We start from the raw sequence: 12,302 nt of genomic DNA, 5'->3' as shown, positions 1-12,302 counted from the left end.
TTTAAAAGGCATGTCATATGCAGACAGGCTAAAAGAATTGAATCTGTTCAGTCTTGAACAAAGAAGACTACGTGGCGACCTAATTCAAGCATCCAAGGGACTTTTTCAACCTGAAAAAATAAACAAAGACGAGTGGTCACAAATGGAGATTAGACAAAGGGGCATTCAGAACACGAAACAGGAGGCACTTTTTTACACAGAGAATCGTGAGGGTTTGGAACCAACTCCCCAGTAATGTTGTTGAAGCCGACACCCTGGGATCCTTCAAGAAGCTGCTTGATGAGATTCTGGGATCAATAAGCTATAACAACCAAACGAGCAAGATGGGCCGAATGGCCTCCTCTCTTTTGTAAAGTTTCTTATGTTTTTTATAATATATAAAACAGTGCAGATTGAATCTCAGGTGGACTGTGTCTCACTCTATAAAGACTGGCTGATGTAGCCTGTGTTATTGATATCTAAGGCAAGCACCTAGATCTGCAGCTCCTGAACTCACAGTCAGAGCAGCTCGGGTATATAGACCCCACGTTGGGTAGCTGCTGTAGTTCTCTACTGGGTTTTGTAGTTGTGTATACAGTATTGCCCAGTGTACAGAACTCATTAAAGACCACACGCTATTGAGAGGTTTCGATTCTGTGTGTGTGTGGAGGCTGTCTGTGTGTGTCTGTCTGTCTGTTTGCCTGCGTGTGTGTGTGTGTGTGTGTCTGTCTGTGTCTGTTCTTACATATTTGCATATATCAGGAGAACCGCTTGTCCGATTGTGATGAAGCTTGCTGAGGAGTTATTGAGAGTCTGACTGTGTGTAGAGGATGCTTGTTTGTCTATTTGACTCAATTTGTGTAACCCTTATTTTTCAGTAGAGTGTACATTTTCATTCCTATTTATATCTAAAAAAAACAAAACCAGTAATAAAAACACTATAATAAAAAGGCCTGTGTATATGAATAAGTCTTCAATCTTGACTTAAAAACAGCAGGACTCCGAGCTTCTCTGACAAAAGAAGGCAGAGCATTCCGTCATGTGGGAACCCTATATTACTATTAGCAGTCCTTAATTCTATTAGTATTATTTTTTTTGTATTTACCTTTTGTTGAATTACAAATAATGTGTGCACATTTTTTCAAATAAACGTTATTTTTATTCAAAGCTGTAGGGGTTGAACTGAACACTGTTATATGAGGAAGGGGTTAAATGTCAGCAAAACTTGCAAAGAAAATGTACAAAATGAAATGTACTGGTTGCATAAGTATTCAGCCCCTTAAGTCAGTACTTGGTAGAAGCACCTTTTGCAGCAATCACTGCTATGAGTCTTTTTGGATAGGTCTCTACTAGCTTTGCATGTTGGATGGAGAAATATTTGCTCATGCTTCATGGGAAAATTGCTCCAGTTCTGGTAAGTTTGTTGAGGATCGTCGATGGACAGCAATCTTCAAGTCTCACCTTAAATTTTTGACTGGGCCACTCAACAACATTAATTCTCATCTTGTTCAACCACTTCAGTGTGGCTTTGGCTTTGTGCTTTGGGTCATTGTCCTGCTGAAATGTGAATTTCCTCCCCAGTTTCAGAGTCTTGGCTGACTCAAACAGGTTTTCCTTAAGGATTCGCCTGTACTTTGCACCATCCATTCTCCCCTCTATCCTGACAAGCTTCCCAGGCCCTGCTGAAGAGAAGCATCCTCATAACATGATGCTGCCACCACCATGCTTGACAGTTGGGATGGTGTTGACTGGGTGATGTGCAGAGTTGGGCTCACGCCAGACGTGAAGCTTGGAATTTAGACCGAAAAGTTACATTTTTGTCTTGTCTGACCACAAAACCTTTTTCCACATGTAGGGCTGTAGGTTATCATTACCTCCGCTAATGAGAAATTATGGTAACTCAGTTATTTTTCTGTGCAAGGTCTGTTTATGTTAAAAAAAAAAAGCAGATCATGTTTAATAACAAATATTTGTGCCTGTTTGTTTTTTGGGGTTTTTATCGTAGTCAGGATTTTGATAAGGTAATACGAATCTGTCTATTGTGTGTTCATTTTTAGCGTGAGGGAAACTGTGACATTGCACTAGCATTGTATAGACGCTGAGTAAACTTGACTTTTGGTCTATAAACTTCATACCTTTTAAATTATATCCGCGTTGCTCTGCTCTGTGGGTACATTATTTGTACTTTACTGTCCAATAGGATTTGCGTTGTGGGCCTCACATGTATCTACATGGGACGCTACAAACCTCAGTCATCTACAAATTGGGAAGCTTTATAGCAATGCTTTCCCGCTTTATGAAAGATGATAAACATGTTTAAAAAATTAATAGCGGTAATTGTGTTTACTGAGGGTTGGTCCTGTAAACTGCAGTGCAAGGGATCAGAAAAATACGACTGCATAAAAATATATATATATATATATTAGCAGATTAAGTACAAAATACTACCAAATATACCTTAACTTCGAGCCTTTTATTCAGGTCACATTTTATTAAAGCATTTCCACGGTGTTTTCCAGGCAGTTGCAGTCTAATTACTGTGTTGTCAGAGACACCAAATTTAATTATAATCGGCCTCTCTCTCTCTCAGACCGCTGTCCTCAGTGTGTTTGTAATAATTTTGTTTCTCTCTCTCTCTCTCAATCTTCCACTCACACTCTCTGTCTACCCCTCACTCTCTCTCTCTTTCTCAATCTCTCCCATTCTCTCAGTCTATCCCTCTTTCTCTCACTCTGTGTCTCAATCTCTCCCATTCCCTCACTCGTTCTCTCACTGTCTCTCTCGCACTCTGTCTCAATCTCTCACGTTCCCTCACTCTGTCCCTCACTCGTTCTCTCACTGTCTCCCTCGCACTCTGTCTCAGTCTCTCCCGTTCCCTCACTCTGTCCCTCACTCGTTCTCTCACTGTCTCTCTCGCACTCTGTCTCAGTCTCTCCCGTTCCCTCACTCTGTCCCTCACTCGTTCTCTCACTGTCTCTCTCGCACTCTGTCTCAGTCTCTCCCGTTCCCTCACTCTGTCCCTCACTCGTTCTCTCACTGTCTCCCTCGCACTCTGTCTCAGTCTCTCCCGTTCCCTCACTCTGTCCCTCACTCGTTCTCTCACTGTCTCCCTCACTCTGTCTCAGTCTCTCACGTTCCCTCACTCTGTCTCACTGTCTCCCTCGCACTCTGTCTCAATCTCTCACGTTCCCTCACTCTGTCCCTCACTCGTTCTCTCACTGTCTCCCTCGCACTCTGTCTCAGTCTCTCCCGTTCCCTCACTCTGTCCCTCACTCGTTCTCTCACTGTCTCTCTCGCACTCTGTCTCAGTCTCTCCCGTTCCCTCACTCTGTCCCTCACTCGTTCTCTCACTGTCTCTCTCGCACTCTGTCTCAGTCTCTCCCGTTCCCTCACTCTGTCCCTCACTCGTTCTCTCACTGTCTCTCTCGCACCCTCTCTCAATGTTTTTCTCTCTCTCTGTCTCTCTGTCTCGCTAGATGAGCTCTTTCAGCAGTCGTGTGCTCATGCTCCTGTCCTCAGTGTCCGGTGCCTGTGGGCTGCTCCTGGTTGGGATTGCTGTCTCCACTGATTACTGGCTGCTCATGGAGGAGGGAATCATCCTGCAACAGAACCAGACCACTGAGATTAAGATGGCACTTCATGCTGGGCTCTGGAGAGTCTGCTTTGTAGCGGGTGAGGAGAGAGGGGGAGCCGAAATACTCTCCCACCTCTTACTCCCTGACTGCTCACCCTCAAACTCCCCCCACTCTCCGTCACTCCCCCACACCCCCCCCCCCCACTTACTCTCCCGCCCCCACACTCCCCTACTCTACCACTCCCTTACCCCCTTCCTTTACTCTCTCACTCCCCCACTCTCCTACCCCCTCCCTTACTCTCCCACCTCCTCACTCCCACCCCCATACTCCCCCACTCTCCCACTCACTCAATCCCCACTCTCTCATCCCCTCCCTTACACTCCAAACCCCTAACTCCTCCGCTCTCCACCACTCCGCCACCCCCTCCCTTACTCTCCCACCCCCTCCCATCCCGTCCCTCCAATCTCCCATCCCCCCTCACTCACTCCTCACCCACTGGCCCAGGACGAAGGTGAGGGAGTGAGAGTGGGTGACAGGGTGTGGGATTGAATTAGAAGGTGAGGGAGTGAGAGGGTGTGTGTTTTCTCTCTGTCAGGTGCTGAGAAGGGCCGCTGCGTGCCATCGGACTATTTCTCTGAACAAGAGGTTGAAATCACTACAGAGAACACAGCTAATATACTGAGTGAGTTCAGAACACTGTACTACAACAACACTCTGTACTACAATCTAGGGGCCTCTCCCTCTCTCCCAGTCTCCCTTCCTCTCACACTCCTCTCTGTCTCATCTCTCTCCCTCTCTCTCTGCTCTCTGTCTCGCTCTCTTACTTTTCTGTTTGTTTTAAGCATTTTATATCGCTGTTGTTGTGCTGGTGAGACGGGTGGTCGGGTTCGACACAATCAGATCCCCCTAACATACGAACAACGCTATTGTCATATTTTTGAGTAAAAAATGTAGTTAATGCAATTGTGGGAGAAGGATTTGTTTGAAATGATTCTTTGAAAAATAATGTCACTGATTAAAATGATCTCTCTCGGTTGCAAAAGCTATCAGATAAAACTTGTGATGTCTTTTAGAAGACGGGTGTTTGCATTGTTATACTGCATAGAATGCTGCCTCGTATTTGAATGTAGAGGGCAAGGCTTATGTTGTGTTTTCTCTGTGGGAACAGGGGCACAATACACATTAAGTTGAGCTCGGGTGATTGTGGTGGGACCTGAGCCTCTGCCTGACAGCCTGTGCCGGTCTCTCACAGCGGGAGGGGGGGGGGGGGGGGTGAGTTGGAGCTGGCACCGCTGACGATCCCCCTGTCGGCTCCTGCTCACATCCCAGTCAGTCAAACCAGTAGAAACAACTTTACACTGTCCAGGAGATCAGTACGTTTCTTGAAGAAATTTTCAGAGTATAAACAAACAAATCAGAGAAGAGTTTTAAAGTGACATATTAGCAGTATTTTTGATTGATTTTATTAACATGCATGCTCCTAACGTTGGAGCAATCTGTCAGGGAGATGACCGCTGTATTAAATGAATTTGACCTGGTTGACATATGGAGGAATTTTCACCCTACAGACAAACGATATCTCTGGATTAAAGTAAATCCGAATCAGCTCTCAGGGGCATGTTTGGATCACAAAACATCAGATGGATAAATTCATTAGAAGCTATATCCTAGCTTACCCAGTCCAATTTCTGAGGGGTGTTTTGGGGCTGCAGGAGAAGAGGCGGCTTCTGGGCATCCTGCTGGAGGAGAAGGTGAAGAGCTCTCTGCTCAGAGCCCGCTTTACTGAGCTCAGCCCTGCATGCAGTTTCTGTGGTCAGTAGGAGAAAGTGTTTCATACCTACGGAGACTCTGTGAGACTGGACAGAGCTGCTGCAGGGGCTCTCTCCTCTGTGAGTGAGGAGGGAGAGATCACCGGGTTCCTTTAAAAATCCTCACCATCAATTTTATTGTCTGCTTTTCAATTTCTTAATTTAAATTTTTGGGTTTTTTTTTTTTATTGTTTTAGTAAAAGTGCTGTTTTGTTGTCATTTTACTGTGGATCCTGGGTAGGATTCGTCTGATCCCAGAACTTTGTTCTTTTAATTGTGTTTTGCCTTTTTTTTTTTTTGGTTTTGTAATGGTTTTTTCATGATTGCATGGAATAAGGACCATTAAAAGTCAAAAAGTCTCTCTCTCTCTCTCTCTCAACCTCACGAAGAACATCAACTTATTGAGACACAGTACGACAAGAGATACTAGAGAGAGAAGTGGACGAGTGACATCACCTTATGGACACGAGATAACATCTCACTTTATGGAGAGACAAGTACGACAAGAGATACTAGAGAGAAGAGAGTGGACACGAGAGAACATCAACTTATGGAGAGACAAGTACGACAAGAGATACAGAGAGAGAGAGTGGACACGAGAGAACATCAACTTATGAGAGACGAGTACGACAAGAGATACTAGAGAGAGAGTGGACACGAGAGAACATCAACTTATGGAGAGATGCTGTTCTCTATGATCTCTCTCTCTCACCTGTGCTCTCTTGTAGTTGAATACCTCTCTGCTCATGCTGTTCTCTATGATCTCTCTCTCTCACCTGTGCTCTCTTGTAGTTGAATACCTCTCTGTTCATGCTGTTCTCTATGATCTCTCTCTCTCACCTGTGCTCTCTTGTAGTTGAATACCTCTCTGCTCATGCTGTTCTCTATGCTCTCTCTCTCTCACCTGTGCTCTCTTGTAGTTGAACGTCTCCTCTCTGCTCATGCTGTTCTCTATGATCTCTCTCTCACCTGTGCTCTCTTGTAGTTGAATACCTCTCTGCTCATGCTGTTCTCTATGATCTCTCTCTCTCACCTGTGCTCTCTTGTAGTTGAATACCTCTCTGCTCATGCTGTTCTCTATGATCTCTCTCTCGCCTGTGCTCTCTTGTAGTTGAATACCTCTCTGCTCATGCTGTTCTCTATGATCTCTCTCTCACCTGTGCTCTCTTGTAGTTGAATACCTCTCTGCTCATGCTGTTCTCTATGCTCTCTCTCTCTCTCTCATGGAGGATTGTGGGCAGAGCTGGAGGAAGCAGTGTGGTAGGAATGGAAACTCCTGAGCGAGTTTACAGATTATTTATTGCAGTATGGTTGAGTTTTCTAATAAATAGTCTATTCGTTTATTTATTTAATTGTTAATTAGTTCTGTTAAATTTGCTGCAGTGTGGGTGGAGGATTGAAAATTGTGTCTGCATCTAGAATGAACAAAGGGTTAGACAAACTGGTCCAGGAAGGGTTTGTGGTAAAAGGAGCCTTGGTGCTGGTGTCCCCCTTTCTAACGTGCCCCCTTCTCGGAGAAATGAGTTGTTGGAGAGAGAGTTGAGTACATTTGGAGAATTAATGTCCCCGATCACAAGTATATCTCTGAAACTAAAGACTTCTTTAGAAGGCAGACTTGCATGTTGTCGAAAAATATCAGCAATGTAATAGAATAGGCTGGACATTTAACACAGGATGAAGCAAATGCGTTGTTTTTGTCAGTTCTGATACAATGCGCAGCTTCAAATGTGGAGGTCAGGGGCATCACAGGAAAAACTGCCCAATGAGAGAAACTGAGGAAGGGCAGGAGGCAGGGGGGAAATCGGATAACACAGGAGGAAGAGCCAGAACCGGAGCCAGAACCAGAACCAGAACCAGAACCAGAACCAGAACCAGAGGCAGAGCCTTGGTAAATAAAAAAAAGAAAAGAAAAAAATAACTAAATAAAAATATCCCTGAAAAATGCTAAAAAGTATGAAATTGACGAGCTGTGAGGCGGTCCCTTCAGACTGTGGGCTTTCTCAACCCACTTGCTTTGAAGGAGTGAGCAGAAGGGGGGGGGGCCGGTCTGGGGTGCCGAGGTCTGAGTCTGGGGGGGCACAGTGCTGCAGGAATGGAATCTTGTGCACACTGGATTTTAACAAAGACAGAAATAGTGTAGTGTAGCGAGAGAGTCCAGTGACTTGGCGGACATCTGGAGCTGTCTGCATCCCACCACTGACCCGTACACTTGGTCACATAATGTGTTAGGCTGTAAACAACAAGACAACACCTACATATTTTTTTCAAAAGCAAACAGCTGTCTGGTCATCACTGGATACTGATAACAGCTAGACTAACCAAAGAAACATACAGGGCAGCATACTGACATTTCAATACAAAGTAGGACTTCACCTTCACACAGCAATCCAAAGATTGTTAGTTAAATTGGAGAGAGCAAATAAATCTGTTCAAAACGACGAGGCAGTGGAGGGATGTTGGAAAGACACAAGACTTTTTTTGCCAGCAATGCACCTTGGGTGCCGCTGGGTCACTGAAAGCAACTGTGAGAGCACTGGAGAAGAGCAGTTTTACACTCAGCTGTTCTCCAGAGAGCTGTGAGATCAGGCTGACCCTGACACGTTGTTACGAGGACTGCCCGGCTCGATCCAGGAAGAGCAGGAGAGTCTGGAAACTCGGATGTCTTTCCAGGAGCTGACCACCGCTGCTATGCAGCTGGCCAGTGGAAAAGCCCCAGGGATTGAGAGACTGCCCGCTGAATTCTATCAGCACTTCTGCAAGGAGGCGGTCCTGCTGGTGGTGCTGCAGGAGAGCCTCAGGGCCGGAGTGCTGCCGCTCAGAGATTTCTTTTCGATCTCGTTGACCGCCCCTACCTGTTTAAAACCCTGCAAGCCTTTTGGTTTGACCCTGTGTTCACAATCACATGTTTTTTTAGTGTTTTAACACTAGAACGAACATGTTTTATAGGCATACCTAGAACAGCCATGACCGGTCAATTAAAAATGACATAAATGTTATAATGAAAGTGTGACACCATCCCATCAAGAGAAGCCCAGAGCTAATTTTTTGTTTCTTTATATGCCTGTTGATTTATGTGCGGTAATACCTAATCTCCGCCACTAGGAGGCAAAGTGTTTTTAAGCCGATATAAACCATGCGGTTTTGCTACAAGAGAGAGCGGAAAAGAGAGAGGTGGAAAGAGTGTTGCATCATGGTCTCTCGAGGAGGAGAAGGGCTACTGGTTTCCCCGTTTTTTAGAGAGGGAAATTTGAAGTTACTTTTGTATATTTGGAAATTGTCGGTTTGTCAGCAGAAACGTACCTGCTTATTATAAGAACATAAGAACATAAGAAAGTTTACAAACGAGAGGAGGCCATTCGGCCCATCTTGCTCGTTTGGATGTTAGTAGCTTATTGATCCCAGAATCTCATCAAGCAGCTTCTTGAAGGATCCCAGGGTGTCGGCTTCAACAACATTACTGGGGAGTTGATTCCAGACCCTCACAATTCTCTGTGTAAAAAAGTGTCTCCTATTTTCTGTTCTGAATGCCCCTTTGTCTAATCTCCATTTGTGACCCCCTGGTCCTTGTTTCTTTTTTCAGGCTGAAAAAGTCCCTTGGGTCGACACTGTCAATACCTTTTAGAATTTTGAATGCTTGAATTAGGTCGCCACGTAGTCTTCTTTGTTCAAGACTGAACAGATTCAATTCTTTTAGCCTGTCTGCATATGACATGCCTTTTAAGCCCGGAATAATTCTGGTCGCTCTTCTTTGCACTCCTTCTAGAGCAGCAATATCTTTTTTATAGCGAGGTGACCAGAACTGAACACAGTATTCTAGATGAGATCTTACTAGTGCATTGTACAGTTTTAACATTACTTCCCTTGATTTAAATTCAACACTTTTCACAATGTATCCGAGCATCTTGTTAGCCTTTTTTATAGCTTCCCCACATTGTCTGATGAAGACATTTTTATTTCCTGCATGCAGTACCTTATACTTTTCTCTATTAAATGTGTAAGGTACTACACGCAGGAAATAAAAATGTACATTATAAATATCATATGGGAGATACTGAAATTAGAGAAGGAATCTATGAAAAAGACCTAGGAGTTTTTGTTGACTCAGAAATGTCTTCATCTAGACAATGTGGGGAAGCTATAAAAAAGGCTTTTTTTTATAGGGTGTCAGCTTTTGTTGAAGCTGACACCCTGGGATCCTTCAAGAAGCTGCTTGATGAGATTCTGGGATCAATAAGCTACTGACAAGCAAACGAGCAAGATGGGCCGAATGGCCTCCTCTCGTTTGTAAACTTTCTTATGTTCATGTTCTTATAAGCCACACAGATCCTGTGCTTTTCAACACATGCAGTTCACTTTGCAGACTCTCTGTCTTTGTGCATTTGGCACAGCTATCAACAGTAACCCAGGCTTCTACACCAAATGCTGCACAGGCATACACTAGAGCAATGAAAGCCTTTGATTCCTCCAGGGCATTGACCAGGGATCCTCTTGTTGTTGTCGGTGGGCTTCTGCTTCAGTGCAGTGTTGTATGTGGTGAGGCGTATCCATGTGCAATAGGTGAAAAGCACCCAATGCGCTCTCGTCAACGTAGCGTTTTGAATATGCCGTGGGCCCTGGAACTTCCCTCAGAATATTGCGTTCACCCCTTCTACCTGCAGCTTCAACAGCGGGATTTATAGGGTTCCAAGCAGTGCCCTCAATACCAGCCTCTTGAGTGCCAGATAGTGCTGGCACTCCCGCTAGATTTGCAGTTGCCACAGGTGAAGTTGTGGCTGGATCAGGTGCAGAGGCTGCCTCAATTATCATTCTCCCACGGGAGCTCTCGGGTTGTCACTGCTGTTGGAGGATTCATCTTCGCAAACCCAGTCTGCTTCAGAGCCAGATTCGTCATTGTCCACCTCTGCAATCAGTGTGTATTGGGGTAACAGTGAATTTCTTAGTAAAACAAGAGCAGATAGACAGTCAGGGTGATTGGTGGGCTCATTGAAACAACAGAAATGTCAGAAGACCGCTCCCTTGAGGAATGCAGACTGATATAATCAAACTTCAATACATGGGAGCAAATCCCAACTGATAAATACAAATAATACAGCAAGAGACATATCAGTGAGCATCGTCAGAAAAAATGAATTAGGCCCAGAGTGCCACCTTCAGAGTTGGCAAGGGTAGCTGTCCAGACTCTCCTTCAGGGGGAGGGTCTTAGTAATTAATGACCTGGCAGGTTCCTAGCTGTGGCACAGACTGATGTGTCTGGACCCTCCCAAGGGAATAATAGAGGAATTATAGAAGCTGTTTCTGGAGTTCTTTGGGGAGGGAGGCATTGGATGAAACCACCTCCCTGAGATGAAGGAGGGCAAGGGCTGGTCAGCACTGCTAGCAGGGTGATGGTGGCACAGTGGCTCACTGGAGGAAGGTGAAGAGAGAGGAGGTGGACAGGCCAGGGTCTGTTGAAAGAGCCTCTCTCATTTAACAGACTGTTTTCAGCACTGTGTCTCCAGTCACAGGCACTGTGTGCAAGTTTGGTGCGACCAGACTTTCTCGCTAGCTCAGCACTGCTAAACTTGTTGGAAGGCTGGGCTGGCTTTGCAAGAGGCAGGTTCGCTGTTCCCTCTCCCTCTCCCTCTCTCTCCAGCTAGATACAAGGTGAGAGGACAGGTGTGGTGTGACACAGTGTCCACTCACTGTCTGAATCAGCTCTCGGGAGACGTAGTGATTGATAGCGAGATCGACACTTCCTGACGTTGACAATGGAACGCGTTTTCTCGTGTGTCCCTCGGGAGCCTAGGCAGAAGTAGAGAGATCTGAGTGAGCGGAGATAGTGGGCGAGTGGTGTGTGAAGGGAGATAGGGCTTGAGAGAGATCGAGAGTGTGAGTGACGAAGGAGTGTTGAGATGAGCTAGTCTAAGAGGTATAGTGTAGCTATAGTAGTGGAGAGTAGTTGTGAGATTGTTTCTAGAGCAGGTAGTCCACCTACCAAATTGAGGTGTTGAAGAAATTGTAGAGAATAGGGAGTCAGAGAACAGAGGAGAGAGGTGACGGAAGAGAGGCGAGAGTGTGTGAGGACAGAATGAGGCGATCTCTTGGAGAGCGTGTCGGTAGAGAAGGGTAGAATGCCAGAGAGTCAAACAGAGTGTCTACGGAAGCACTCCCAGAGCAAGTGTGCGGCGAGGGAGGTACTCCTCTCTCTCTCTCCCTCTCTCTCTCCTCAGAGATGGTCCGCACAGCCACTCCATTCCCAATGATCAGTCTCTTGTTTGTCTTCACTGCCTTCGTGATCAGCAACATCGGGCACATCCGCCCCCAGCGAACCATCCTGGCGTTCGTCTCGGGAATCTTCTTCATATGCTCAGGTACCCAGCCCCTGCGTGTGTGTCTCTGTACCCTCCCTCTCCCTCCCTGCCTCTCTCCCTCACTCTCTCTCTCCCGGGCTCTCTCCCCCTTTCTCCAGGCCTCTCTCTGGTAGTTGGTCTGGTTCTCTATATCTCTAGTATCAATGATGAAGTGATGAACCGCCCCAGTCAACCGGAGCAGTTCTTTCACTATCGCTATGGCTGGTCCTTCGCCTTCGCGGCCTCGTCCTTCATGCTGAAAGAGGTGAGGGATTCATCACAACAGTAATGCCAGCAGAGACACAGTGAAGTGGTTTAATTACAGCACTGAAGAGTAAGTAGCGAGGTTAACATCCTGACAACGTTTTACACCTAGAAATTTTAGTCTGTGTAAATATTATTGCCCACATTGTCAAAGCGGTAACCCAGCAACAATGATCGATGATGGGGTACGGAACAGACAAGACAGAACGCTTGCTGTTGTGCTTTATTTTAATTTGTTTTTAATCGTTCATCCTGCAGGATCTAGAGGACAGATCTCAAACACACTGTGGAGCACTGTAAGACACTTTATAACAACACTGACTCTCTCTCTCCCTTTCCCCCTCCTT

At 45.6% G+C, this 12,302-nt stretch overlaps 1 protein-coding gene across 1 annotated transcript in view; it reads left to right on the top strand.

The window, feature by feature from the left end:
* The first annotated feature begins 3,392 nt into the window (after positions 1–3,392).
* Positions 3,393–12,302, top strand: part of LOC121307195 (voltage-dependent calcium channel gamma-7 subunit-like) — a 10,355-nt gene continuing 1,445 nt past the window's right edge. The window contains exons 1-4 of the mRNA XM_041239336.1: positions 3,393–3,651; positions 4,150–4,236; positions 11,572–11,712; positions 11,811–11,956. Coding sequence (XP_041095270.1) covers positions 3,456–3,651; positions 4,150–4,236; positions 11,572–11,712; positions 11,811–11,956 — 570 coding nt within the window. The 5' untranslated portion in view covers positions 3,393–3,455. The remainder of the gene's footprint in view (positions 3,652–4,149; positions 4,237–11,571; positions 11,713–11,810; positions 11,957–12,302) is intronic.

This window comes from Polyodon spathula, chromosome 54 (genome assembly GCF_017654505.1).
Source record: "Polyodon spathula isolate WHYD16114869_AA chromosome 54, ASM1765450v1, whole genome shotgun sequence".
NCBI classification, from domain to species: Eukaryota; Metazoa; Chordata; class Actinopteri; order Acipenseriformes; family Polyodontidae; genus Polyodon; species Polyodon spathula.
The sequence above is the reverse complement of the archived record's forward strand: the minus strand, read 5'-3'. Positions and strand labels throughout refer to the sequence as shown.